Here is a 13,125-nt window from a genome sequence, read left to right as displayed (position 1 = left end):
AGCAGCTTGAATATGTAACTGCAGGTTTGACTGATTGGATTTACAGTCACAACAACAGTAAACACATATGAAGGATCTCATTTTATATCTCAATATTATACAACAGGTTTCATGAGACTCTGTCTTCCTGTGTTCCTCAGGACCAACATCACGGAAACAACAACAACAACAACAACAACAACAACAACAACAACAACAAGTCCATTGAATGTAAATGTAACTCACACGAACAAATGAATGAACATGAATGAACATGTGTGTATTGTCCTTACACATAATAGTATGGGCCATCATATATATATATATATATATATATATATATATATATATATATATATATATATATATATATATATATATATATATATAATAAGTATTTTTTACTCCAACAAGTTCGTGAGGCTGTTATCTAATAACATTACATGTGTGTGTGTGTGTGTGTGTGTGTGTGTGTGTGTGTGTGCCGCAGCTCACTCGTCGCGATGCCTCGACATTAAAGAAAGTTCGTTATTATAACACAGTTTGTTATTTAAACACAGTTTGTTATTTAAACACAGTTTGTTATTTAAACACAGCTTGTTATTTAAACACAGCTTGTTATTTAAACACAGCTCGTTATTATAACGCAGCTCGTTATTATAACACAGCTCGTTATTTTAATGTTGGACTGGCAGCTTCAGCGGCTTTATTCATCTTCACGGAGACGTCACTCTACTGCGAAGCTGGCCACGCCCCCTTCCGAGCGGCGCCATTTTGTTGACACTCAGATTTTCGGTCCAAATAAAAGCTTTATGCTCTGAAACCGAGGCGGCACCGCGACACCCCGCGTGTAACGACACACCGCGCACACGGTCCCGACCCCCGCGCCACAGATCCCCCCGCGCGCGCCCCCGCACGCCCCGCGGCGCGTGTGAAGTCTCCCGTCACCCATTTCAGCTCCGGCGCGCGCGTCCATTGACGTCACCGAGCCATCTTTGTCCACCTTAATCCGGGCGTCTGTTTATTAGACCTTCATTACTACACGGACCGCTGACAGCTCCGGGTCCAGCTCAGCCTGCAGGCGCCGTAGAAACAGGAAGGAGAAGGAGAAGAAGAGGAAGAAGAGGAGGAGGAAGAAGAAGAAGAAGAAGAAGGGGCTTCTCTTTCGGTCAGCGCGCAGCGGCAGACAGCAGCAGCTCAGTGCTCCTCGGCTACTCGGCAGAGACGCGACCAGCAGCTCAGCAGCCAGAGGAGGAGGAAGCTTCCCGCTGCACGCACCGCGCTCACTGCCCAGCTTCAGCTCAGCTGTCCAGCCAACACCTCCAGGAACATGTGAGTGTGGAGCTTCTCTTCAGGCGCTCATTTGTTCACGACCCACCGGCCCGTGCACGCGCCCGGAGCCGAGCGGCCCCGTGACGGATGCTGTGTGCGCGGCTCCTCCATCAGATGGACCGAGTTTCATTAACGTCCACCGCTGTGGCGTGTCATTGTGTGTGTGTGTGTGTGTGTGTGTGTGTGTGTGTGTGTGTGTGTGTGTGTGTGTGTGTGTGTGTGTGTGTGTGTGTGTGTGTGTGTGTGTATGTGTGCGTGCGTGTGGTCCTGTGTGAGGGAGCGCCGGCCTAACCTTGGAGCAGATGGAGGGTGTATCTCTCTAAACATCCTCATCATATGTATTCATGTGTATTCTTGTGTATTTATATGTATTCTTGTGTATTTATATGTATTCAGTGTTTTCTCGTGAACGAGCTCCGTGTTCGTCGCGTGTCTCTTGTATTTCATCGTCTGGAGCTTTTCTCTTTTTTTCCTCCCGTGTTTTCGTGTTATAACCGGAGCAGCACGCGCGCATCTTTTCCAGTTCGGACTGGTTTAGATTTGTGAAAAGGACACCGTGCGTGCGCGTGATCACCCACGAGCTGCTGAAACACACGCAGGAGAAAGCACGGCAATAAAAACAATGTCCTCTCTGCACACATACAGGCCTCCATTGTGTGTGCGTGTGCGTGTGCGCGCGTCGCTGAACCACAGGTGAAGCTCCTTCGAGCAACAGCAAGGACACGATGGAGACCACGCAGCGCGTGCGCGTTATTCGACGGATCGTCCTCAGACCTTATTACAGACGATGTATTATTAGCTGAAGCTTATAGGCCTAGTGGCCGCGATATGTGCAGCGTGCGCGAGCGCGTGTGTGTGAGTGTGCGTGTGCGTGGGGCCTCCTACTGTATGTCGTCAATTGTCGCGCGAGGGCGGACAGTCACATCGCCATGTTGCAGACTTAAGGACACATTCACCTCCTCAGCGCGGCTCCTTTCCTCGGACCTCGTCGTCCCTCTGTGTTTACGGCACATGACAGATACATAAATATATATTTAAATAGATCTGTACATATGTATATTTAAATATATCTGTACATAAATATATATATATTATTTATATATCACATATAAAGGGTAGGCAGCGCGTCTGTCGTCGTTGTTTGTATCACAGAGGCCGTTAACGCGTCGATGCCAGCAGCACACGACGATGAAGACTCGTTTGGTTCCGTGTGTGTGTGTGCGTGTGTGTGTGTGCGTGTGTGTGTGTGCGTGTGTGTGTGTGTGTGTGTGTGTGTGTGTGTGTGTGTGTGTGTTACATTTGTCTCCAACATTTGTCACGTGAGATCCTCCTCGGTGCTTCCTCCTCATCTATGAGCTGCTGGCTGTATTTACAGGCCGCGCTCGTGCTCGTGGTGAAACGTGACGCGTTGACAGCACATCGCGTGTGTGCGTGTGTGCGTGTGCGTGTGTGTGTTCGCGGTGGGTCGGGCTCTTCCAGCAGCAGACACTGTGAGGCTGGAGATGTTTTCTTTTCGTTGTGTTGTGTTTGTTGGTCTGTGTCGCTGTCCAGTGCTGAAACGTCGCTGTCCAGTGCTGAAGGACAGACAGGCTGCTTTTTCATGACAGTGACCGCAAAATAAAAACAAAACACAAATGTATTCATCCTAAAATAAAGGAGTAGCTCCTCGTTAGTTTAATCAAATGTAAAATGGTGTTTTATTTATACGTGTAGTGTGAGATATTGCTCACAATGTCACAGCAGCGCTCTTTGGAAACACATGACTCTTCTGTTTTATTAGGCGTCTGTAAGGAGAGGTGAATATATTGGTCTTTCAGGGTGAATCAGGTGTTATCAGTGGAGTCCAGTGTGTTGGGTTAGCTGCCTTTAACTGATCAAAGGCTCTTTTTCTGTTCAGCGTGTGATGTTTGATTCAAACGCTAATTCCTGTTTCTTTCTGTTCGCTGGCCTCCCTCATTATTGTCTTGTAGCTGGCGTATGTGCTCTCTTTATCCACGCAGAGCGGACATTTTGAGAGACGGGTTCAGTGTGTTACCTTCACCTCTCGCGTCTCTCTGTGTAACTCTGAAAGACGATGAATCCATCAGTGATGTCACGACCCCGAGAGCATGAGCAGCGGCGCAAATTTCACTTTACTCTTTCCAATTAAAAAGGAAGATTGTGCACCAAAAAGGGCCGATGGACACAGCTACCCCACCTGTGTGTGTGTGTGTGTGTGTGTGTGTGTGTGTGTGTGTGTGTGTGTGTGTGTGTGTGTGTGTGTGTGTGTGTGGAGGTCAGGTCAAAGGGGACAATGGCGTGAAGCTCAGCACACATTACAGCTCTGTGGCGATACTCGTGCTGCCAAGAGAACAGAAGCAAACATATATGATATATTAACATGTTAATATATCATGTTATATTAACATGTTAATATATCATGATATATTAACATGTTAATATAACCTGTTAATATATCATCTTAATATATCATGTTATATTAACAGGTTATATTAACATGATATGTTAACATGTTAATACAACATGTTATATTAACATGTTGTATTAGCATGTTGTATTGACATGTCATATTAGCATGTTGTATTGACATGTCATATTAGCATGTTGTAGTAACATGTTGTATTAGCATGTTGTAGTAACACACGCTGACACTTCTTTAGCTCTGGATTCAGACGCTTGCTGCCTTTAGAGAATCCTGAGCTCTCTAGTCTCAAGAAACCAAAACAATACACGTTATTTATACATGTTTTGTTATTTGTATAAAGCGAGTCAAACTACTTCCCCATGATTTACATCACAGGTGGCCGGGGGGTTTATATTGTCGGTGTCTATTAGCACGGCAGCAGCAGCAGCAGGACAACTATCCAAAGGATTTCTTGTTGTTAGAGGATTAGTGATGTGTGAGCGCGTAAAGGTGACCTTTATACAGAGTTCCTGTAGCAGCTGAGTTACAACCAGGGAACTTTGTCAGAAGATACTACGGCCTGAGTCAATGTCACGCTCTAATTTTAGAAGCAGCTTCCCTGTGTGATATTGATTGATTGGTTCTCTGCGTTGATAGACAGCAGTAAAGCATGCTGAATGAAGCAGGCTACTCAACGCTACATGCAATATTTAAGTCTTTTAAGCCTCTTGAGCCTTTCTCGTGTGCTTTATATTAATGCGTCTGCTATCGGGTTACAGAATGTTTAAGATTTAATGCCCAGACTATGTTAAGACGTTTAATGGACACATACTACTCTCAAAGGTAAACTGAGAGTAGGATCGAACCTCATTTAATATTGTTTGTGACAGGCGTGTTGTTCCTTATGTAATCATAGTTCATCAATCGTACTGTTTGTGTTCTGCAGTTCAGTGATGACATGCAGCTCCAGTTCCACTCAAGAGGAGTCTTCACGCATCCGATTACACACGTTCGACGTTCCTCTTAGAATAAAGAGAATAAAGCATTAATGGGAAATCTGACATATTTTGCAAATTCTACCAATTCTGTTAATTCCTGTCGGTCGTGGCTCAGCTGTCACAGGATGTTGAGCTGTATGATTCTGATGGCAGGAGCTGCAGGAGCTGCAGGAGCTGCAGGAGCTGCATGAGCTGCAGGAGCTGCAGGAGCTGCAGGAGCTGCATGAGCTGCAGGAGCTGCAGGAGCTGCAGGAGCTGCAGGAGCTGCATGAGCTGCATGAGCTGCAGGAGCTGCAGGAGGTTCATGAGACAGTATCTGTTCCCCTGAAGCGGTCGCTCCACTGAGGTTGTTCTAACATTCAGGCAGCAGGAGCTCGATGGGACGATGAGTGATTCTGTTTTGGTTGAAATGTTAAACTAACATTGGTAACCTGTTAGTATTCTTTGAGCATTTGGGGTGTGTTTGTTTCTCTGCTGCACAGAGCAGAGGTACATACGTGTGTGTGTGTGTGTGTGTGTGTGTGTATGTGTGTTAACACAAAGACACATTTCTTCATGGTTTCCCTCTCGTCATGATGGATGCTCAGGGCTCCACGTCGGGCACAGTGCAGCATGACATGACAAATCCCACACTTGGCGTTAGCTGAACCTCATTGGTTGATTCTCTTTGTGACAAGAGATAATCATCACCACTTTCTGGAACTCAGTAAATCTTCACATGGTTTGATGTGATTCTAGCTTCAGTCTCAAAGCCATCACAGCAGGTAAAGTTTCCTGTGTGTGCTCACCAGCAGTACGAGCTGCGTCTCCGTGACGCTGCATCGTCTGTTAGCTCCCAGCGCTGCGCTCAACTCTGTGAGTAAATATCACAAGTGAGTTCAAAACAACCAATGCTCTTTACAGCAAGTCAGCATCGTTAGCCTCATTAGATATCTGTGTGTACAGATCCACACCAGAGGGCAGACGGAGAGCGCGGATGTCAGCCAAGGTCAAAAAGGTCACATCTCAAAACAAAAGTACAAAAATAAATCACGTATCTGCCCTCATCATTTACATCCAGTTGTTATGTAAATCAGGACAATAGTTACACAACAAACACACAACAGACCAACAAAGCAAACCAGAAATGTTTCCTCTTTGGAAAATATAAATATCATAGAGCCGGAGAGAGCGACACGACCAGCGTCTTACAACACCATGTGTGTATATACATATATATATATATATATATATATGTATATATATATATATATATATATATATATATATGTACATATGTATGTATATATATATATATATATATATGTACGTATGTATGTATATATATATATATATATATATGTACGTATGTATGTATGTATGTAAGCTACTGTCTTCTTTTGCAAATGGAGGAAACGAAGCCTGTGACGTTTTTATGATGTGTATTTAGAATGGTTGTTGTTGTTACTGTAGTATTTTAAATGTTTTTACCAGCTGACCATGTGACCATGTGACCATGTGACCCCCCCTCCAGGTCTGCCCCAGCTGGAGCCCCCGCAGATGGGAATCAGCCCCCCAACCTCACCAGCAACCGCCGTCTGCAGCAGACTCAGGCTCAAGTGGACGAGGTGCGTACCGCCGCCGCGCTGAGGCTCAGACGCTGCAGCGTCACGGTTCACGTGCCGACAGCTCGATCTGCTCCGCTCGCCAATTTGAAGTGAAAAAGCACAAATCGTTGTTTGCGATGCGCAGCTTCATGACGTGGGCCTTCATGAGCTGTGTGTTGACGGCTCGCTGCATGCTGTGCCTGTCTCCGCAGGTGGTGGACATCATGCGCGTGAACGTGGATAAGGTTCTGGAGCGCGATCAGAAGCTGTCAGAACTGGACGACAGGGCCGACGCCCTGCAGGCTGGAGCCTCTCAGTTCGAGACCAGCGCTGCGAAACTGAAGAATAAATACTGGTGGAAGAACGCCAAGGTGAGGACATGCAGACGCACGGGCATGAGGAGCAAACACCCGCACATGAAGCCGCTTCAGCCGCCATGCTCACACACAAAGAGGGGAAGATCTGCAGGAAGAAGCATTCAGACCATGTGGGGGGTTCTGGTTTACAAATGGAGGAGGAGGATGATGTTTGACTGCTTTCCTGATGACTTTCTCTCTGACTACAGATGATGATCATCCTGGGTGTGATATGCGTGATTATCCTCATCGTCATTATTGGTAAGAACCTTTCTCACTTTTCTGCACACATATTTGTCATCGTTGTCTCAATGGACCCAATCAACGCTAGAACAGTCTCTCACACACACACACACACACACACACACACACACACACACACGGTGTGATATAAGACTTGTCACTCGGGCATTTTTGTGACTTTCAAGTTCTTTTCTTTCCTTTCTTGCAGTGTACTTCAGCACCTAAGAAGAGTTGCTCCTACCCCAGTCTAACCCTTCCTTGCTACAGAAGAAAAACCCTCAAATTGATCACAAAATTAACCACGATAATTCATTTATTATCTATATCTCCCAATTAGCCTCGATGATATGTCCCGCCCCTAAACCTCCAGGGCCCCCCGGCCCCCCGGCCACCACCCGGCCCCCGGACCCCCGTCGATATTGTCCTGTGAGTGTGTGGCGCGTCTCCTTTCTGGGTCCTCTTGGCTTTTCCAGCCGGCCGTACTGAGAACCAAACACTTGTGACGATGCAACAACAGAAAAGGAAGCAACAACTGGCGATAATTGTTACATAACTGACATATATATATAGTTCTTTGTAGAGTTTTATTCTGATATATACTGTTTTGTAGGTGTGTGTGCGTGTATGTGCGTGTGTGTGTGCGTGTGTGTGTGTGCATTTTGTATTTTTTAATTTTTTGTATTAATTTTACGTATGCTTCAGCGTTAACTACTGCCTATTAATCAAAGTGTGTATCTTGCATGTTATCATCGTCCTGTCGCCCTGCTCTCTCTGTCTCTCTCTCTATTTCTCTCTGTCTCTCTCTCTCTCTCTCTCTCTCTCTCTCTCTCTTTCTCTCTCTCTCTCTCTCTTCGATGTATTTTTGCAAAGTGGAGTTATTGTCCTCTTCACGATGGAGGACCTCCTGAGGGTCGTCTGTGTTACTCGTGTCAGAAAGCCCAAAACAAGCCGGAGAACCAGAACTCAAAAAGATGGCGTCAGGTTCCAGAGCTGTGAGCCTTCACTCAGACAAACTGCCTCGGCTCCTCGTGTCTGCAACCTGACGCCGTCCAGGAGTTCAGGTCTTCTTCTGCGGGCGAGTTAATGCTCACTCACGTCCACCAGACATTCAAATAATGCATGAATTGTGAAACTAATTCCTGGTATTCCTGGTTTTCCGGCCCTCTTCTTGGGACCGTCCCTCTGTTTCATCTCTGCGTTCCCTCGCTGTCTGTCAGCATGCTGGAACACATCCAGCTCCTCTGATACCTTCTGAAACTGCCATAGTACGGTCGGACCAATGTCTGTAGATGTTTCTTTTTTATTTCAATATTACGTAGTGTCTTATTTCGAAAACATTCCTTCATTGCAGTCTAGTGCAATTGGTCTTACGTAGCACATGTAAGTGTAAGTATCTTAAAAAAAATAACCACGCAATGAAACTTGTGTCGAAAACGTCGGTCATAAAAACCATAGAAGAAGAATAGTTCATAGCTGTAAGGGTTCGTTTTGGATCGACAGGATTAGACTTTCAATCTGTCCAAATGATTTTCTTTTGTGATGTGATGTTCTCGTCACATCACAGTAAACTGGAGATGTCATTCATGTCAAACTGTGGATATGGGCTTAAAAAACAATTCTAATGCATAAATTGATGAATTTCCATAACGCTTGCTGGCCCGTTACCTACGTAGACACTGAAAGCCTTAGTCTCTATTCGCTCTGTAGAATATTCCAGTGAAAGCTGCCCTCACACGGTTCGTCTGCAGGGGAGCGGCCGCAGGACAAAAGAATCTGTTTAAAATGCACAAACAAGCTTGTTTTTGATGGCGCTGTCTGGCCGGTCAGCAGCCTGGCCAAAGGAGATCCTCATGCAGCGAAACCTCTCCTCACCAAGAGCACATGCAGAAGAAAAAGAGAGATAATTCAGCCTTATTTGCAATCCAGGAACAGGGACCGAGGCTAATGAGGACAAATTCACAGTAGAGTTTTGGTCAGCGGCTTGTGGGGTCGGCTCAGAAACGTCCCGTCGAGAAGAGAAGCTAACGCTAACGCTAACAAACAGTAGCGCTCCTCAGAAGAGTGTCTTTGCCAGCGCAGTGGCTCTGTCCGTGTTTCTCCCTCTAGTTAAGGCCTTTTTTCTTTTTTAAATATAATAGATTCTATTTTTATTATAGTATATTTTTGTGTGAATCAGGCAGGTAAAGAGGACGTGTGCGATCAGCACTGCTGCTGCCACAGCGGCTCCTCTTTACTCCGTCTGCTGTGTTTTTTGTAATTCAGCTCTGTGCGTTTCCACTGCCAAGCAACAAGGGAGAGGCTTCTATTCTTATTGCGGATTTCTTTCATTGGTGCCCGAGCTGGTTTGGTCTTAAGACATCTTTACATGTTTCTGGCATCTTCTCCTGAGTGAACTACCTAACGAGCAGGAGGCCGTGAGTTCGGTCAGACTGAGGCCTGACGCGCGTGAGAGGACCTTCAAACACGTTGTCCTCCATTTCAGAATATCTGACTTTCTCTCTCGTGTCGCTTCAACACATGCAGAACGGGAAGCAACTAAACTAAAGTAAAAATGCATTAAATGTTCTACTAGGAGGCTGGAAAGAAAACGACCACGAAGCCACCAACGATATTTAAAACAAGTGTAAAGCCTTAGCAGCCTTGTCTCTTTCCAACACGACTTTTTATCTCCCACCAGCCGAGTGAAGAACTCGCCCCGAAGCTCAACCACTGATTCAGAATCCTACAGTGTGTGTGTGTGTGTGTGTGTGTGTGTGTGTGTGTGTGTGTGTGTGAGTGTGTGTGTGTCTGTGTCAGCGCAGATGCATCAATGTGTGTGAGTGTGTGTGTGTGTGTGTGTGTGTGTGTGTGTGTGTGTCTGTGTGTCTGTGTCAGCGCAGATGCATCAATGTGTGTGAGTGTGTGTGTGTGTGTGTGTGTGTTAGAATAGCTCTGTCTCGGGAATATCCCCAGTTTATCCCGACAGATTAGGCCGCTTAAATCTCAGAGTGAGGCTGAAGTACACGAGCAGACCGGTTACAGTCCTGAGGAGGAAGGACCCGAACCTTCCTCCTCCTCCTCCCCCTCCTGCTCCTCCTCCTCCTTCTCCGTGTTTTCTTTCAAACAAAGCAAACATAAACTGCAGAAGATTACCAAAGACCAGATTTCCATGCTTATGCTGCCAATTGCCATCAAAAACAAGTGGAGAGAAACAGGTCATCCAAACTCCCCGAGTGTTTAAATCCCCGACCCGTCACAGATGACAGACCTGGTAACTCGTGCACATGCTCTCATGGTGTGTGTGTGTGTGTGTGTGGCTTGTCTAACATATGCAAGTTGAACTAAAACACGACGCCTTGAGCTTCGAGCCGCCGCCCGCCGGGCGAGGGCCTCTAATCTGGAACAAGTGTCAAGACACAAGATCCTGTAACTAATAATAGCACAACTCTTCTTTCTGTCTCCATCGTGCTGCCGAGTTCTAAAAGGAAACGACATAAACGAACTATACGCTATCAAAAATAACGAGAAAAACGTGATAAAAATCTGCATTGTTTGGTGTTGTGTATGGGGTGTTTTGGGGGGTAGGGGTCCTATATCCTCAGGTTTAAGATATTAGTCATTTACCAAAATATATATGAGGACTAAACTATATAAGCAAAGTATACAATTGGGTTTTTGGCAATATGAAATCCTGAAAGGGTTCCAGATGTCACCGCGCAGTGGGCTGAAGTCACTACTGGTTGGGGTAGGACTGCTGTTCGCGGCCCGCTGTGAGAACAGTCACAAAGCTGAGAATGGAGTGAGCGCTCTCTTTTTTCTGTCGCTTTCCTGTCTGTATGAAAAGGAGTGCGTATATATTTTAACACCGTGGCACTTTTTCTGTTGTGATTCGATGGTTTTGGTGGAACATGATCGGGTGCAGAATATTGTCTCATCGTCGGCCTCTGGGATCGTTCAGCGGCCTCGAGTCAAACGCTGCGCTCGGCTCATTTGGGAAGAGCGAGAACGTGCGCAGACCCTCTTCCAGGTTCGAACGATAACTTGTGATTCAAACTTGGAAGGAGAGAAGCAGAAAGAGAAAAGAGACGCAACGTTTCCACAAAGCGTTGCGTAACATGTTTCAGAGCCGGAAACGTTCACGCCGCCTCTAACGGGCCGGGCGCAGCGGCAGGAGGGAACCTGTTGAGTCTCTGGACGCTCAGCAGAGGTCACAGTACCACAATATTCTACTTAATGTATGTTTTGATTTTCGGACCAAATATTGTGTTTTTCTTTTGCATCAATTTAGTAATAAGTCCAGATGTCACTGAGTTGTGTGTCAGCACTGGGGGTGGAGCTGAAGGAGAGGAGGCTAATGGGAAAGTATTTTTACCTTCAACTGTCCAGAACGCTGAGGATGATTCTACAGTTTACATCAGATTGACGTTTGTATCGACAAGATCTATTTTTGTTTGAATCTGTTTGTTTGGGGGAAGGCGTAGACTCCTCTTCGGGGTGCAGGAGGACGCCGCGTCGCCTGCGGCGCTCCGGCCCTTCAGGAGGGATCGGGCCGGAGCGCCGCGGGCGACGCGCTGTTCTGTTACTTTGCTCTTATTTATTGATAGATTTATTGTGTTGTCATTTGGGATTAGAAACTAAACGTAAAGAAAAGGAGACTGAATGAAAAACTGAAGTACATAAAATAATTGTAGTGTAAATCTATCAATGTCTTATTATATTGATGAACATCATGAAATATATGTATATTGGAAAAACAGTATGACAACTTGTACTTTTGTGTGTGCTTCACGTGCTTTGTGGGTGTGCAACAATGAGCAGATGCAATTTTGACTGCAATTCTGGGACCTTATCTGACCTGTATCAATAAGCATAAATTTATTATCAATACAAAGATAGACCTCTTGCTTTAATTCATACTAACCACGTGTGTGTTTAGAAAGAGAATACATGGGAGCTGGAGCCGTAAAGGGCATCTTCCTGCATCTGTACATCACTCCATGTGACCTCCAGCTCCTCCGTGCACAACAATGGAGCCGCTTCATCGCCGGCAGGCGGCCACTCGGCGGCTAATGGCGGCCGCGGTCACGTGCAGCAGCAGCAGCAGCAGCAGCAGCAGCAGCAGCAGCAGCAGCAGCAGAAAAGAGGATTGCAGTTGCTTGAGTGTCTGGAAGAGAATTTCTGCCAAAGATAAGATGGAAACGAGATGAAAATGTAGATGTGGTAATAAAAAATATTCCCATGGTGAATCACAACGATGATAGGAAGTCAACGTGAAGGGACGAGCGCTTCAGAGGCGCCGGCTCTTCTTCCTGTTGTCTTCTCATCTCTCTTCACTCTCACTGGTCCAACAGGCAAAGCATATGCACAGGTAACTATTGCTGCTGACTTTTGTAAACGTTAAATACCATTATACAGTCTTTTAATCAGTCCAAAGTATTAGATACACTAATAATATTGCTATTAATGCAGCTGCTGCTGTGTTTCTCAAAGGAGGTTAACTTTACATCAGACTCAGATAAATCATATCAGTCATAAAGAGTCATAAAGAGTAAACGACAACAATGCAACGACAGACACACATGAGCCTTTTCCTGCAATACCTGCTGAATGTAATTTAACATGTTGCAATAATATTTCACAGCTAACAAAATATGGTTGAAGAACCAAAACATAGTCTGTTCCATCATTATGTCATTTATTACACAATTATCGTATTGGGCAATTCCCTCTGTATATTTGTTAACTTCCTGTATTGATTGAAGAAAACAAAACTGGATCCAGGACTTGTCCAAGAAGTTGTGTGAGAAGAAGCCATCTTCTCTCACTTCACAAGACACCAGGGCTCAGTCGGCTGGTCTCCAGAGGTCGGACCAGAGGTCACCAGCCGGCCTCTGCAGGTCAGCCTCGTGTCCATCTGTGTGTCAGGACATCCTCCCGCAGCATTGAGCCCAGCATCCAGGGAGCAGCCAGCGCGGATCTTTGGATCACTGTTTGCTTTGTAAGCTTCACGCCACTAGTGCGAGTCACTTCCGGGTACTTTTATTTTGAAGGGCAGCAGTCGGCCCCACAGGGCAGGAATCCGGTTGCATCCAGATCTCCTTCGTCCTGCTGCTGCGTGCTGGCGACACGGTTAGTTCCTAGTGAACACGTCTCAGCTCTGCCGACATGTTTAACGGCTCCTACACGCCGGTACCGGCTCCGTGAGGGCTCGGTACCGGCTCCGTGAGGGCTCGGTACCGGCTCCGTGA

The 13,125-nt window shown here is 46.0% G+C and overlaps 1 protein-coding gene across 1 annotated transcript; it reads left to right on the top strand.

Annotated features, from left to right (window-relative positions):
* Positions 1–776: 776 nt before the first annotated feature.
* On the top strand, positions 777–11,779 carry vamp2 (vesicle-associated membrane protein 2). Its single transcript, XM_068600494.1, has 5 exons — positions 777–1,311; positions 6,227–6,320; positions 6,512–6,670; positions 6,865–6,916; positions 7,107–11,779. Coding segments are annotated over exons 1-5 (324 nt in total). The 5' UTR covers positions 777–1,309; the 3' UTR covers positions 7,124–11,779.
* Positions 11,780–13,125: the final 1,346 nt, after the last annotated feature.

The sequence above is a fragment of the Clinocottus analis genome, unplaced genomic scaffold, assembly GCF_023055335.1.
Source record: "Clinocottus analis isolate CAN_PGR_092001 unplaced genomic scaffold, fCliAna1.0.p SCAF_5, whole genome shotgun sequence".
Lineage (NCBI taxonomy): Eukaryota > Metazoa > Chordata > Actinopteri > Perciformes > Cottidae > Clinocottus > Clinocottus analis.
This window is presented reverse-complemented; position numbering and strand designations above follow the sequence as displayed.

What these genes read in the sequence shown, in the direction of transcription:
- vamp2 (XM_068600494.1), top strand. An exon ending in CTCAGGCTCAAGTGGACGAG is followed by an intron (nt 6,321 to 6,511) that starts GTGCGTACCGCC and finishes CTGTCTCCGCAG; the next exon opens with GTGGTGGACATCATGCGCGT. An exon ending in ACTGGTGGAAGAACGCCAAG is followed by an intron (nt 6,671 to 6,864) that starts GTGAGGACATGC and finishes CTCTGACTACAG; the next exon opens with ATGATGATCATCCTGGGTGT.